This window comes from Alexandromys fortis, unplaced genomic scaffold, assembly GCF_014885135.2.
Source record: "Alexandromys fortis isolate MF-2015 unplaced genomic scaffold, M_Fortis_MF-2015_v1.1 scaffold_0, whole genome shotgun sequence".
Taxonomy (NCBI): Eukaryota; Metazoa; Chordata; class Mammalia; order Rodentia; family Cricetidae; genus Alexandromys; species Alexandromys fortis.
Window position 1 is genome coordinate 16,626,538 of NW_026067949.1, and position 12,995 is coordinate 16,639,532.

The following is a 12,995-nucleotide window of genomic DNA, read 5'->3' on the forward strand; positions in this document are numbered from 1 at the left end:
ATTATTTATATAGATCATAAGACAAGATCAAATTACTACCAAGAATTACCTATTTATTTATTTATTTATTTATTTATTTATTTATTTAAGATTTCTGTCTCTTCCCCACCGCTGCCTATAGTCCTTCAACTATCTAAATCCTATGTTTGGTGTGTTTCTTCTTTTCCAATTAAAGTAGGTTTTACTATTCAAACATATAATAAACTTCCTGTTTTAAGGGGCTGTGCTTCTTCTTTACCATGCCGGAAATTAAATTCCTTATTGGTCAGTCATGTTCTCAAATATTAGTAACAACCTCAGTTTCTAGATTGCAGAAATTAGAATGAACGTATTCTTTGTGTTTTGGAATACAGTCTGCCTTTTATGAGGTGCCTCTCATTTTTTCCTCGATTTGAACATCACTCAAGGAAAAATAATGCATATTCATAGAGTTATTTTACATGTTGCCAATTATATGCAAGCACATTCAACAGACACGTGCACTTAATCTTCTCCAATTACATAGGCACATGATTAGAATTGAGGCATACCTAATGAAAATAAGTAGAAAAATACATACATATTCTTTCACAGAGTATATATGTGTATTCACACACACACACACACACACATATATATTCTTATGTGTGGAGTTCTGCATTTTCTTATACCTAGATCTGCGTCCTCTTGCTAGTCTCTGAGTACTTCAGTTTCCCTCTCCTGGCACTTGTCGCTATTGTCCAGGGAGCACAAGAAGAGGGAGAGAGTCAGTTGTGGAACTCAACTACTTTCCAATAACTTCTGTAAATTACGTTCCTTGATTAGTTAATTGGTCTTTTAGTTAGGAAATGAAAGGCTTGAGATGTAGTGATAGTCTCATAGAAAAGGGTGTGTGTGTGTGTGACTTGTTGCCTGCGTGATAGAAATGAATTGAGGTGTGAGGTTGGAAGATGAAGACACAGACCAAGAATCTACAACTTTACCTGAACTGGACCTGACTGAAAGATTGGTCGGGTCTGATTTATTGACGCCTATCTCCTTAGTTGTGGTGATCTGAAAATTACTTCCAGGGCCATTCTAATTAGGTGTTTCAAATCAAAGCAAACACATCCTGGTAACATACATTTCTATTCCGATCCACACCAACACAGTTTTGAGAATTGTGATTCCTAAATGATTCTCTGTGGGCTCAATGAATGATTTGAAATTTGATATACATTTTTGCTCCAAAACAGTAATTTTGAATCATGAAGAACCTGTCTTTCCTGACTCTAGTGAAAGGTGAATAATAGTGTACAGTTGTGCTTTTCCGTGCATCTCAATCTAACACCACGAGCAGCTCCTCACAGCTAGTTAAACAGTGGAACAGTTCTGAGTAGCATTTTAATAAGGGGATATCATTACCTTACATGACAGGATGGTGCATTTATTATTTAAATGTCTTATATTCCTGGATATGATTATAAGTGGAAAGTATAAGTCAGCTTTAAAAATAAAACATTAAACATTTTGACTCTTCGGATTTTTATTTTTTAAATGTTTCATTTATTCACTCATTTCTTAAAAGCTTTGCAGAAAACTTTGCATAGCTCATACCTTTAGAGGAAAATAAATTACTTCCACATGGAAAAGAGAAAAAAGAAGCTTAATGATATTTTTGTATTTTCAGACTAAACTTAAATATAAAAATTGGAGACAATGATGTACTGGCAAAGTATATATATTTTGCTACCATTCAGAAGAGCTGTGTTCTAAAATCAAAAGTTATACAACAAATAATGTAAAGCAAGGATGTCCACACAATTTTAAAATTTCAAAATTGCATGCATGGTATCAGGGAATAACAGATAATTTGATTTGCTTAATTATCAATTCCCAAAAATACATTCGTTCATTAACACAATTTATTACCTACCAATCATGTGCAGATTCAGGAAAAGAACACATAAAGTGAACATGAAGTTTACCCTCAGGGATGACAATGTAGACTTGAATATGATAGAAAAATTAAATGAATAACTGCAAAACGGTTAAATGTGTCATAAGCACTATGTATGCATGTCATACATGTGGACAACACAGAAGAGTCAGATGGAATATTTTTCATGCTTGATGCTTATGTGATGGGTGCAGGTTAATTTGAAAATAGAATATAAAATGAAATATTCCAACTATCTTGAGTAAAAAAGCCTGAATTAAACGTGTTCTGATAGGAATCCTGTGAAACAAGATATTTTATATCTGATGTAATTTTACGATTCAGATCGTATTTACTGGTGACATGATTATGCAATAGATCAAAGCCTAAAAATTTATTAACTTTTAGACTTAGTAGAGAAAAATAATTTTCCTAATAGATAATATTTAATAAGCAATTATGACATTTTTAAAGCTGCTTTCACGTATATAGCTAATAAGGATAACTCACTACAGAGCATTTCTCAGAGGTAAGCCTTCCGCTCCAATAATTAACTTTCAAATTAGTCATTTGATTATACTCTCCACTTTTATACATAAGTCAGTAAGCATTCAGGGGGAAACAACAGCTACTTCTTTCCGGTTTGTGTTTGCATGCAGGTATGTTGTGACCTTGGAATTTAAATTGAAGATTTTCGTCTCTTTATCCTGATTCTTAAGCACTTTGAGTCATGAACTTCATTCATCGGTTTACGTGCTGAAAATGACATGATCCTTTTTGCAATTTTCAGGCTTACTAAGGATTTTACTGTCATCATTTGTAACATCAAACAAAGAAAATGCTTTGTGTTATTTCTTGCATAGAAAGCAAAAAAAAAATAGCCCATTGATTGGTCTCAAGTTCAGAATAATACTTAACACCATTTAAAGCTTACATTAGCTCCAAAATATTTTGAAGGCGTATGCATCGCCACTTCTACTTCTGCAAATTAGATCCAAAGGCATGGAGCACAGCTTGACAGCAGTCATGACTTTGAAGCAGAGAGTCATTCGTGTTTACCAGAGATCAGCAGTCCATTTTTGCATCGCATGTAAATTGCTAGGCTTCTATGGAGAGAGAGTGAGCTATCTCATGATTTCATTTGGAGACCAAAGCTACTTGGAGTGTGTGAACGTTTAGATCTAGCTCCCATCCCTGACACTTCATGGATGTGTAAGTTAAAAAGCATCTGCAGCATAATTGCCATATCACTCTATTCCGATTACAGAATACAGATTCTGCACTCTCCATCTTCCCTCCCGTTGACATTTCATAGCCTTGAAAGGCCTGAACCCTGAAACACAATTAACTCAATGATTCTTATACCAATCAAACACTTCTTGTCAGGGATAGCATCCTTGGGACTCGCCAGCTCTATTGATTTAGGTGCCCCCAGGGTTGTTAATTGTAGTGAGAACTGCTATGTCTCTGTGACTTCTGAAAAAGGCCATGACCAATGCAAGCACATCTTTAAAAAGGAAAGAATACCATTAGTTGAGACGGGCAGTTCAAGCTTTGCAGCTAGGCTGGCAAAATCCTACTCACATCCCTGTAAAGCAGACATATATGTTTGTATTTTTTATAGGTGGATACAGTGCAGACCACGAACCCACCTGGCCACATTGAGGAATCGTGTAAAATCAATGTATGTGCCCGTAAGTGAAATACATGTTAAGTTCCAACTCAATATGTTGGATACTAATAGACTTGGAAATTGTAGAAAGAAATTGATTCCTAAGGGGCAAGATCACCAGCTCATTAAAGTGAAGTCCTGATTTTGAAGAACACAAACACACACACACACACACACACAGAAAATCTGCTAAAAGAAATCAAACTGTACTTTGCAAACATGACTGAAAACAATAAAGGTCTGAATATGGACTTAAACAGGGTTGTGAGAGAGGTTTTGCAATTTTTTCAATCGCATGGTGGAGAGACTCAGATGTCGTCAAACTCAGGAGTGTGAAAAGAAGATCAGGAAGTCTTTTTTCTTCACTTGCAGTTGAATGGACTCAAGAGTGGCCATATCCATCTCCTCCTGTTTCGCCTTCATAATGTGGAGACTACTAAAAGATGTTTCATTTGCCTTGCTTGAACTCCTTGGATGCATTATGTAGAAATCATCAGGGCCTGTGCTAGATCAACAAAGAAGTGGAAGTTATACCTCAGGACTTAATTCTAAAACTTAGACAATGTAATACTGTTTAATAAGGCTATTTAATGATGATGAAGAAGTACCATTGTCAATCAGGGAAAGTGAGGAACTGGGGATTTGAGAGAAAATGCAATTTAGGTCATTCTGGTACCCACTGAACAAGATTTATGAGGTTGTAGAAACAGATGACAGATCATACCATATTATTTTTTTTCCACAAGTTCCCAATGAGTTTAGGATGATTAGCCACATAAGTGTTCAAGGAATACAGGGCCATTATGTCAATATCCCAGAAACTGGCCTTTTAAACTTGTAGTCCTAGTCATTCATGTGTGTAGAGGAAAGCCTTTTAATATAAAAACATACAAGGATGAGCTGCATGCAAGAAGCTCTTTTGCATTATTGTTACTTCATCACTGGAAGACACTGTATAAATCTACAGCCTAATTTTCTTAGCATTGTGAATGTAGATTTGTGTGTGTGGAAGGAGATAAAATTTAAGCAGGTACATTTCCACTTTGGTCTGTGACTTAGAATGACAAGAGGTAGCATCAACTGTCCTAAACGTTTTCATCTGCTACTACTAACGATTATTATTCACAAAGCAAGTGTTTCTAAAATAGGATGACTACTGCAGAATTTCCCCAATTAAATATGATATTTGATGTGATTGAGCCATTTATACTAAGATGGTACTGATGTCTGATAATAATGAGTAGAGCTCATGTGAAATTAGTGTGCAGACAGTTGGAAATGCATTTCATACTCCTTCAGGCTGTTTCCTTCCGTGACAGGACGCGAATGAATCATGGATGCTAATATAGCAGGGAGTACAGAAATTTTTGTTTCTCAATTATAGTTTTTTATTCTGTCAGTAGGTTATGCACATTTATCCTTTCCATTTGTTCAACCTAAAATATGTAACAAATAATTTATGTTAAATAAATCAAGTAATATATATTTGAAACAAATGAACATATGTTTTGTAGTCACCATGTGCCATAAAAATTTTGAAACTACTGTCCTTTAGTATTTTTATTCATTTCTCCTTATATTGCTGATTAATTTTATAGTTGAATTTTTACCTCTTCTTTCTATGTGACAATCAATTGCAACTGATTCTCTTATCTATAATGTTATGGGGAGGTTGTCTTTATTTATGCTATTATAATAAACTATAAACCAAACTGTATGATTCTATTGTATTCAATATTTTGTGACCAATACAATAAATGAAAACTACTTAATCAGATGCCTATGATTCTTATGTCAATAGTCCTGAAAAGCACATTGATACATACAACATGTTCAGCTTATTGGTCTTTAGAGGAGAGTAAAGAGCTTAGACCCTGAAGATTTAAGATTTTTTTATATTTTTGATTAGAGTATAATGACATTATATTCCCCCTCACTTTGTCCCTTCAACATGTCCCTTGTAACCTCCACCGCATTCCTCCCATGTTTTCCTCACCCCTGTGTCTCCCTTTCTAATTGATAGCCTTTTTTTCTTTGATTATCCTTGTTACTTGTAANCATAAAAACATCCTGTTTAGTCTGTTTTTGTTATTTGTGTGTGTCTTCTCAGGACTGAATCTTTGTACTGTATAACCAATGAAGGCATGCATCCTTGAGGGACACTAGTTGTCCCTTTCTTAGCAGTCATTAGTTGTCTATAGTTCTTTGTTTCGTGGTAGGATTCCATGAGGTTTTGCCCCTTCTAACATAAGGTGTCTATTGATATGGACATTGTTTAGGCCTTGTTTATGAAGCCATTTTTAGGAGATAGTCTCATAGCCAACTTTCTGTTCTTATAGATCTTACAATCTTTATACCCTCTTGTCTGCTACGTTCTTTGAACATTAGTTGTTTCATAGATGTGTCGGTTGGGACTGAGTTTCACGTAATCCATCCATCTATGCAGTATAAGGAAACTGCCCTGAAAATTTGAAAATCTATGTTTGATTTTGCTAGTGATTCTGCCAAATCTGAGAAACTCTGCTTTGACATTCAAATTCATATAGGCTTTTGACTGATACCATCAATAGATTAATTTTAACTTTAATTTCTATAATTTTATAACTTACAGGTTTTATAAACTGATACTTCCTACTGATACCATAACTAATAAAGAATGATCTTTGGTATAAAGAGAGTCATATGTAGTCTTCCACTTTATGACCAAGAATACACCCCCCCAACTTTAAGACCAAGGTAATAAATTTACAGTTGTTGCTGCTGAGTTCTTGATTTAATCAAAAGGAAACATGCTATTGCATTAAATAATTATTTTTTGGGATCAATAGATTCCCTCTAATTCAACTGAGGCAAGTAACACCCAAGTACAAAATCATTTCCTTTACAACAGAGAAAGCCATTTTGTTCTGCCTAGAGTTGAATGCAGGCACTGGCAGAATGTAAGAGAGAGAGAACCAGTTTTTCTTGCTCTTTACCCCCTAAGGATTGATCTGCACATAAAGGTCTCCATGACTTCAAAGGCATTTCTGGACTTGGATCAGGCTGGTTGAGTTCAGAGGAGAGGCAGACACTAGCTAGCCCCTGATGTTTATTGCTGTGGGCTCTTTCATCTAATGGTAATTCTTTGCTTAGAGGAAGCAACCACAGACAGAGGAGTCTTGTGACTGTTAAAACTTCAAGATTAATGTTTAGTTGCAAAGCACCTTACACAGAAAACAATCCTTTCCTTTTACTTTCCTGCTACCACCCAACCATTGAAGTTCCAGGACACCATAGGAAAGAAAATGAAAACAGAGCTAGTATAGATGTCATGTTTTGTTTTTTTTTTTTTATTACTGTGCGCTGACTTGTAAAGCAGTACTGCTTTCACAATCATAGAGATGGCAGGGCTCACAGCTTCTCTCTTTTGCAGAGAATTAGCCAATTGCACACCTTTTTTTTTCCAATTTAGCTTAATTTCAAATCAATTATTTGTACAATTCATATAGACAATAAAATTTAACCTATCACATTAGTTGATTTCACAAGATTAGCAGTTGGGGGGGGACGTTGCAGATGCCCTCTCTGCCTCCAGCTTCTGAGCATCTCCTATGCCACTTTCTAAGAATTTTAGAGCTTCTTCTCTTTGCTCTCTTTTGCTCATTGAAGGGCGTTGTGTAAATGCCGGGGCAGCTGGGAATGAGAATCATCTCAAAAGCTGCATGCAGATCAGATTTTCACATGAATAAAAATTTCACTAAAGTAAAATTAGAAAACATTAAATTAAGGATTATAATGCTGGCTTTTCATCTTAGCTTTTATTTTTCTTTAAAGAATTTGATGCTGCTTAGTTGACAACCGAATGGATATTAGTATTTTTCAGATTACTTTTGAAACAGACGTTACTAAAAGTCACCTCCATCCTGGCGATGTATTAATGACTCTGTTTATTTTTACCAACCTCCTAATGAAGACACTAGTATTGTCATTATACCTATCATAGGGCTCGGAAAATAAGACAGTTTCACTTGCCATGTAGAGGTAAAAAACTAGCAGGAGATAGAGCTGGGCTGTATTTCTACTCTGACTTAATGGGTCACACTCTGGGTCTCAAGGCTTTAAGGCCCCCACATACTGTAAAACAATGATATGAGTTTGTTGAGTTGTGTTGGGGTGTAGAGATGAATTTTTGGTTCCTTAGATCACAGATCTATCAGCATGAGATGGAGTCAAGCTGCCTGACTTTGACTTAAACAGAATTCTGAGGTTCTAGCATACAGAAATATTTGTTAAAGATAGACTCCGATGTAAATGATCTGCTTTAAATACTGTAGACAGGAAAGAAGGGAAATTCTTTTCCAATTTGCTTGCTTTGTGGGCTAAACATATGTGACTATAAATATGTAGCTTTACATTGAAACATTTTAAAATGCAGGTTTTGCTTCCAGAATCAGGGCGGACTGGAGAAAATGATAACTGTATTCCATAAGGAAGTAGAGTTCACAGGGCAATGGGGAATCTGTGCAGGCACTTGCAGTGCTGCACACACAGTGGCTCAGAGGTCAGTGAAGTCAGAGAGCCTCGGTTTGAAACATTGCTTCCCAACTGACTATTTGCACAAATCCACCCCTCTCCTTCCATTTACTCATAAACAACATTACAAAGGTAACAATACTGGGTCATAAATTAACGATGATTACTGTAGGCCACACACACACATACACACACACACACACAAACATGTGCCATATTATGAACTAATTCAAGGTTTTCAATCATTCATTTTCTTATCAGTGCTTTTATAATTGATGTCAGAATGTGTTAGAGTGGGTATGGCAGGTATTTATGAGTCAAGAAAGAGCTAATATCATTCTCAAAAAGGCAGATGAAAACTCCTAGAGCAACTCAGCAGGGCCAGGCAGATTGAGGTTTTCCGGGAAAATTTATCAGTTTCTGGTGTGCTGACCTTGAGCTCTGTGAGCTATGGTTTTTGCAAGCACAGACAAGTTAGACTGAAATGGGGAAGCAGGGATCAAGACTTTGTCTAAGCCAAAGATGGATGTTTTCAAAAAGAATGTTTGAAGACCCTCTTACCTGCAGGCACAAGGGCATAGACTTTCCTACTGATATCACTATCATAAAATGATAAATTATTTACAAAGTATAATAAAAACTAACGGTACAGAGGTTTACACCACCACTAAACAAGTGTGTTACTTTTGAAAATGTCCAAGAAATATCTATTTTATTAAAAGGATTTTATTTTGAAAAGTATTAAGGACCAAATGTCCTGCATTTATTAGATGATAGGGTTTGAACACACAAAATAGAAACAAAATACATGCTTGTGCCATTGAATTGGAATTGAAGGTCCATGATTACTTGAGCTCTGGAGAGGATAAAACAAATTCCACGACCTTCATGTTCACCTATTTAAAACCCCTTCTTCAATAACGTAAGATGATTAGTAGCTCTACCTGGAAATGCTGACCTCAGTCATGGTGCTGTAGTAGTCTTGAAGCACATCACATCACTTGTGAAAACAGGAGAAGATGCTATTTTGAGTTCATGTCGCCGTTCAGGAGTGGAGTGTTTGAAAAGAAACAAGGCCAACTCAGGAATTTTATTAGACTGCAAGCTTGAGAAATTTTTGCTCTTTCAGTGATAGAGCTGGACCCTGTGTGTTTTATGGACATCCACAGCAGCATAACAACAGATCCTAAGTTGTTTTCTGTGGATTTTTATTGGGGAATTTTCATTACTGTGATTTAAAGGAATCACCTATTACTTCTGTCCTCAGATGTTAAGGGTTAAAATCTATTTTCCCATTTTGAGACCGACCCAAGCGCTCTTACAACTACAGTTCAGCCGATTTTCTAATTGCTGCTGCCCAACTGTGTTGGTGAAAAGTCTGCCCTTGTGGGATCTAAGTGGGTTCCAGGCCTCTGATCTATCTTCTTTCCTGTGTGTCTAGCTGTTAAAGGGAAGTCAGTACAGGCTTTTTTCTCCCATGTGTGTCACACTCATGAAAGACACAGACATTTGGGACGTGTATGCTGGAAACATCAGAAACTGAATTCCTCCTGATAAAGCATTTCAAATGGGCACAGTTAGGATACAAGAACTTTCTGGTGACTTAATAGTAAATAAAACTTATGACTTTTTGAACTGAAAGTTGACTGTGATAGTCATGTTACGGAAACAAATGTGTGCAAGAAGAACATTTAAAATATTAAGGAAATAAATCCAGTGAATAACATGGACCTTTTAACAAAAATCTTTTGCTGAGAACTTACAGAAATATCTTACTTTTCACCCTGAGAAGTTGTTACAATTGTTCATAAGGAGAACTTCCAATTAGTCCTCCATATAGAGAGACTGTATTCAAATGAATACCAAGATATGTACCAACACAGGGTCTTTCTTGTCTTCTAGAAGCACAGTTTTAATGTAGAGGAAAAATGCAGTCTATATCTTGCAGTTCGGCTCTGTAATCATAGGTTGCTGCTCTCTGAGATTAACATTTGGGCTAAAGAGCGTGATTAGAGGATTTCAAATTAGTGGTTACCAAGTTGAAACGACACAAAAGTTAAAACAAAGTAATACAGCAATCTATTTTGTGCAATATATTTCTCCTATTTAATTAGCAGACTAATTAGCATGATGTTTCATGTTGTGACCTAAGCCATTGAACCCTCAAGAGGTTTAATAAAGACAATGAACAACAACAAAAAAATTACACTTCAAGGTGTTGATGAATATGTCACGATGTCACCAGAATTAAAAATAATTCTTTTTAAAATCCAAGAATGCCCACCACTTTTTCCTTGGACCCAGACCCAACATTGCAAAGAAGCCTCTTTTGCAATGTGACATGCGCATGCAGGAATGAAAGGGTGTGAACTAACTCTCTGAGCTGTAGTCAAATGAACCCCATTTTAAATTCTAAGTGACCACAAACCAATGCCTGGAGCATTCTCTTAGATAAAAAGATATGACTCTTGCTGTTTTGAGAGCAAACATGAAAGACAGGTATGAAGATAATCAGATTTTTGAATATATAATGTGATTCACCGGATTCTATTAAGAGTCATTGAAATGATTTACAAAGGGCGGCACTCTGGAAAGTCTAACAGCTCTGCCTTTGGACAGGCTTGAGGGAAGAATATGGCATAGAAATAATTTACCCTGTATGTGACATGAAAGGGTCTCTCATCCTCTCTTTTCTCCCCTTTGAGGGTGTTTTCAGGTGGTGTGCATTTGTCTCTATTACACGGAATGGATGTATCTGCCAATCCTCATGGTCTTATGCCAGAAGAGTGGCTCTGGTTTTTCACAGCAGACAGTGACCTTGGTAGATTTCCTTTTGAGCACTAAAATGCAGCAAATATTATTGAAGGTTTACACTTCTCATGATCAAATCCATGAAAGAAAAGAAAATATTTTGCTATTATGTATTGAAATTTATTCCCAGGAACTATGTATTTGTAGGAGGCTACAATTGTTGTTGGCAAAACAGTACCAGGGCTTTTAATAAGAAGAACTTATTTAAGGTTCCTCTCATTTTTCCCTTATCTATTTCTTTGACCCATATATATTTGACCCATATACTCACATGATCCAACATTTGTTTAGTAGAAATTATCAGAGGTCATAATAATTATTGAAATAGAAATATTATGGATCATTAACTGATGGCATACAGTCAACCAAAGTTTCTATTTTGAGACTATAAATCTATTTGACTGATGATATAAAATTTATTCAGGAAATATTTGGGCTGGGACAAACACAAAGATACACACATATATATGTTGTAATAGGAGCGGCCGGGCTGTGTCCCCAGCACCCCGGCTGCCTGCTAGCTCATGCCCAAAATAACAACACACAAATTGTATTCTTTTAAACACTGCATGCCCATTATATCTAGCCTCTTCTTGGCTAACTCTCGCACCTAGACTAGCCCATTTCTAATAATGTATGTAAGCACCCCAAGGTGCGCTTACCGGGAAGATTCTAGCCTATGTCCATCCTGAGTCGGAGCTTCATCGCATGTGTCTCTGAGAGCAGAGCTATCTCGCATCTGTCTGAGGAGTCTTACCTCACTTCCTCTTCCTCCTGTTTACTCCTCCCACCTATGTTTTAACCTATCAGGGCAAGCAGTTTCTTTATTTAATTAACCAATGAAATCAACAGATTGATATATGACACTCCCACATCATATATATGTATATGTACATTTGTACACAAATGTATATGAAATTATTTGAAAATAAATACTTGTGATATTTCTCAGATCATATTTGAACTGAAGTCACTAAGAGCTTGCTTCATTGCCTGGGGACATATGTTTGATTTTGGTTTTCACAGTTTGCTCTCCCTTGTTGGTTCTTGAAACATTATGGTTCATAGAGCTATTGAAGCTAATGAAGATTCCCTGTCTCCCCAGTTTGAATGAGTTTCATATTATACTTATATACAAAAAAATAAATGTGTGTGTATGTGTGTGTGTGTGTGTGTGTGTGTGTGTATGTGTGTGTGTGTGGTCTTTTGTGAGACTCTGTAGCTCTAGCCTGGAACTCACTATGTGACCTAGGCTGTCCTGGAACTCATTACAATTCTCTTGCCTCAGCCTCTCCAGTGCTAGGTTACAAGCCTAAGTCATCAAGCACAGCTGTAACTTAAAGACATAATTGGTTCTGGGGATGAAGCTCAGTTGGTAGATTGTCCGGTTAGCATACTAAAGTTCTGGGTTTGATTCCTTACCTACAAAACCAGAGCTGCAACATACAGGCAAAGTATCCAGTACCTGCCCAAGGTTTGACCTAGAATATCAGGAGATTAGAGTTGTCCTGGTCCTCAACCAGCTACTGGCATACTCGTTCTGTGACAAATTCAGTCTCAATGCTTCAAAACAAAAAACAAAAGGACATAATTTATAAATTGAACAAGGAAGAGTTTAGTGTATTGATTGTAGATCAGTCTTCGAGCAACCTTAACCAAATCATTCAATTCCACTTGTGTTTAAATGAAGATGATAATACACTCATTGTATTATGAAAAATGTGGTTCATAACATTTATATGTATTCATATATGATATATCTACAACTACCTGCCACATCTTAATCAACTGTAAACGAAAACTGCCTTTAAGAAAGGTTCAGTCAAATGACATAAGGTCCAATCAACTACTTCCAATGAGTTAAGTTTCTGATGAGGTCTGAATGTAATACATAATGTTTTCAGTCATATATTACGTACTTGTAAGTGCTATTTGATATAAAGACAAGTCTGTAATAAAAATAAATCACACACATTTATACACACAAAAGCCTGTTAATACATCTGTCTATCTGTCCATTCAACAATCTGTCTGCCTATCTATCTATCTATCTATCTATCTATCTATCTATCTATCTATCTTTCTATCTATCCATCCATCTAT

At 36.1% G+C, this 12,995-nt stretch overlaps 1 protein-coding gene across 8 annotated transcripts in view; it reads left to right on the forward strand.

Moving 5' to 3' along the window:
• The window catches only part of Pcdh7 (protocadherin 7), a 409,627-nt gene that overhangs the window by 63,248 nt on the left and 333,384 nt on the right, over positions 1-12,995 (forward strand). Inside the window, exon 2 of one of the 8 annotated variants that reach the window (XM_050149947.1) lies at positions 3,522-5,271. The exons of the other annotated variants lie outside the window; for them this stretch is intronic. Coding sequence (XP_050005904.1) covers positions 3,522-3,599 — 78 coding nt within the window. The 3' untranslated portion in view covers positions 3,600-5,271. Of the gene's footprint in view, positions 1-3,521; positions 5,272-12,995 lie in introns of those variants that run through there. 8 annotated transcript variants of the gene reach the window in all.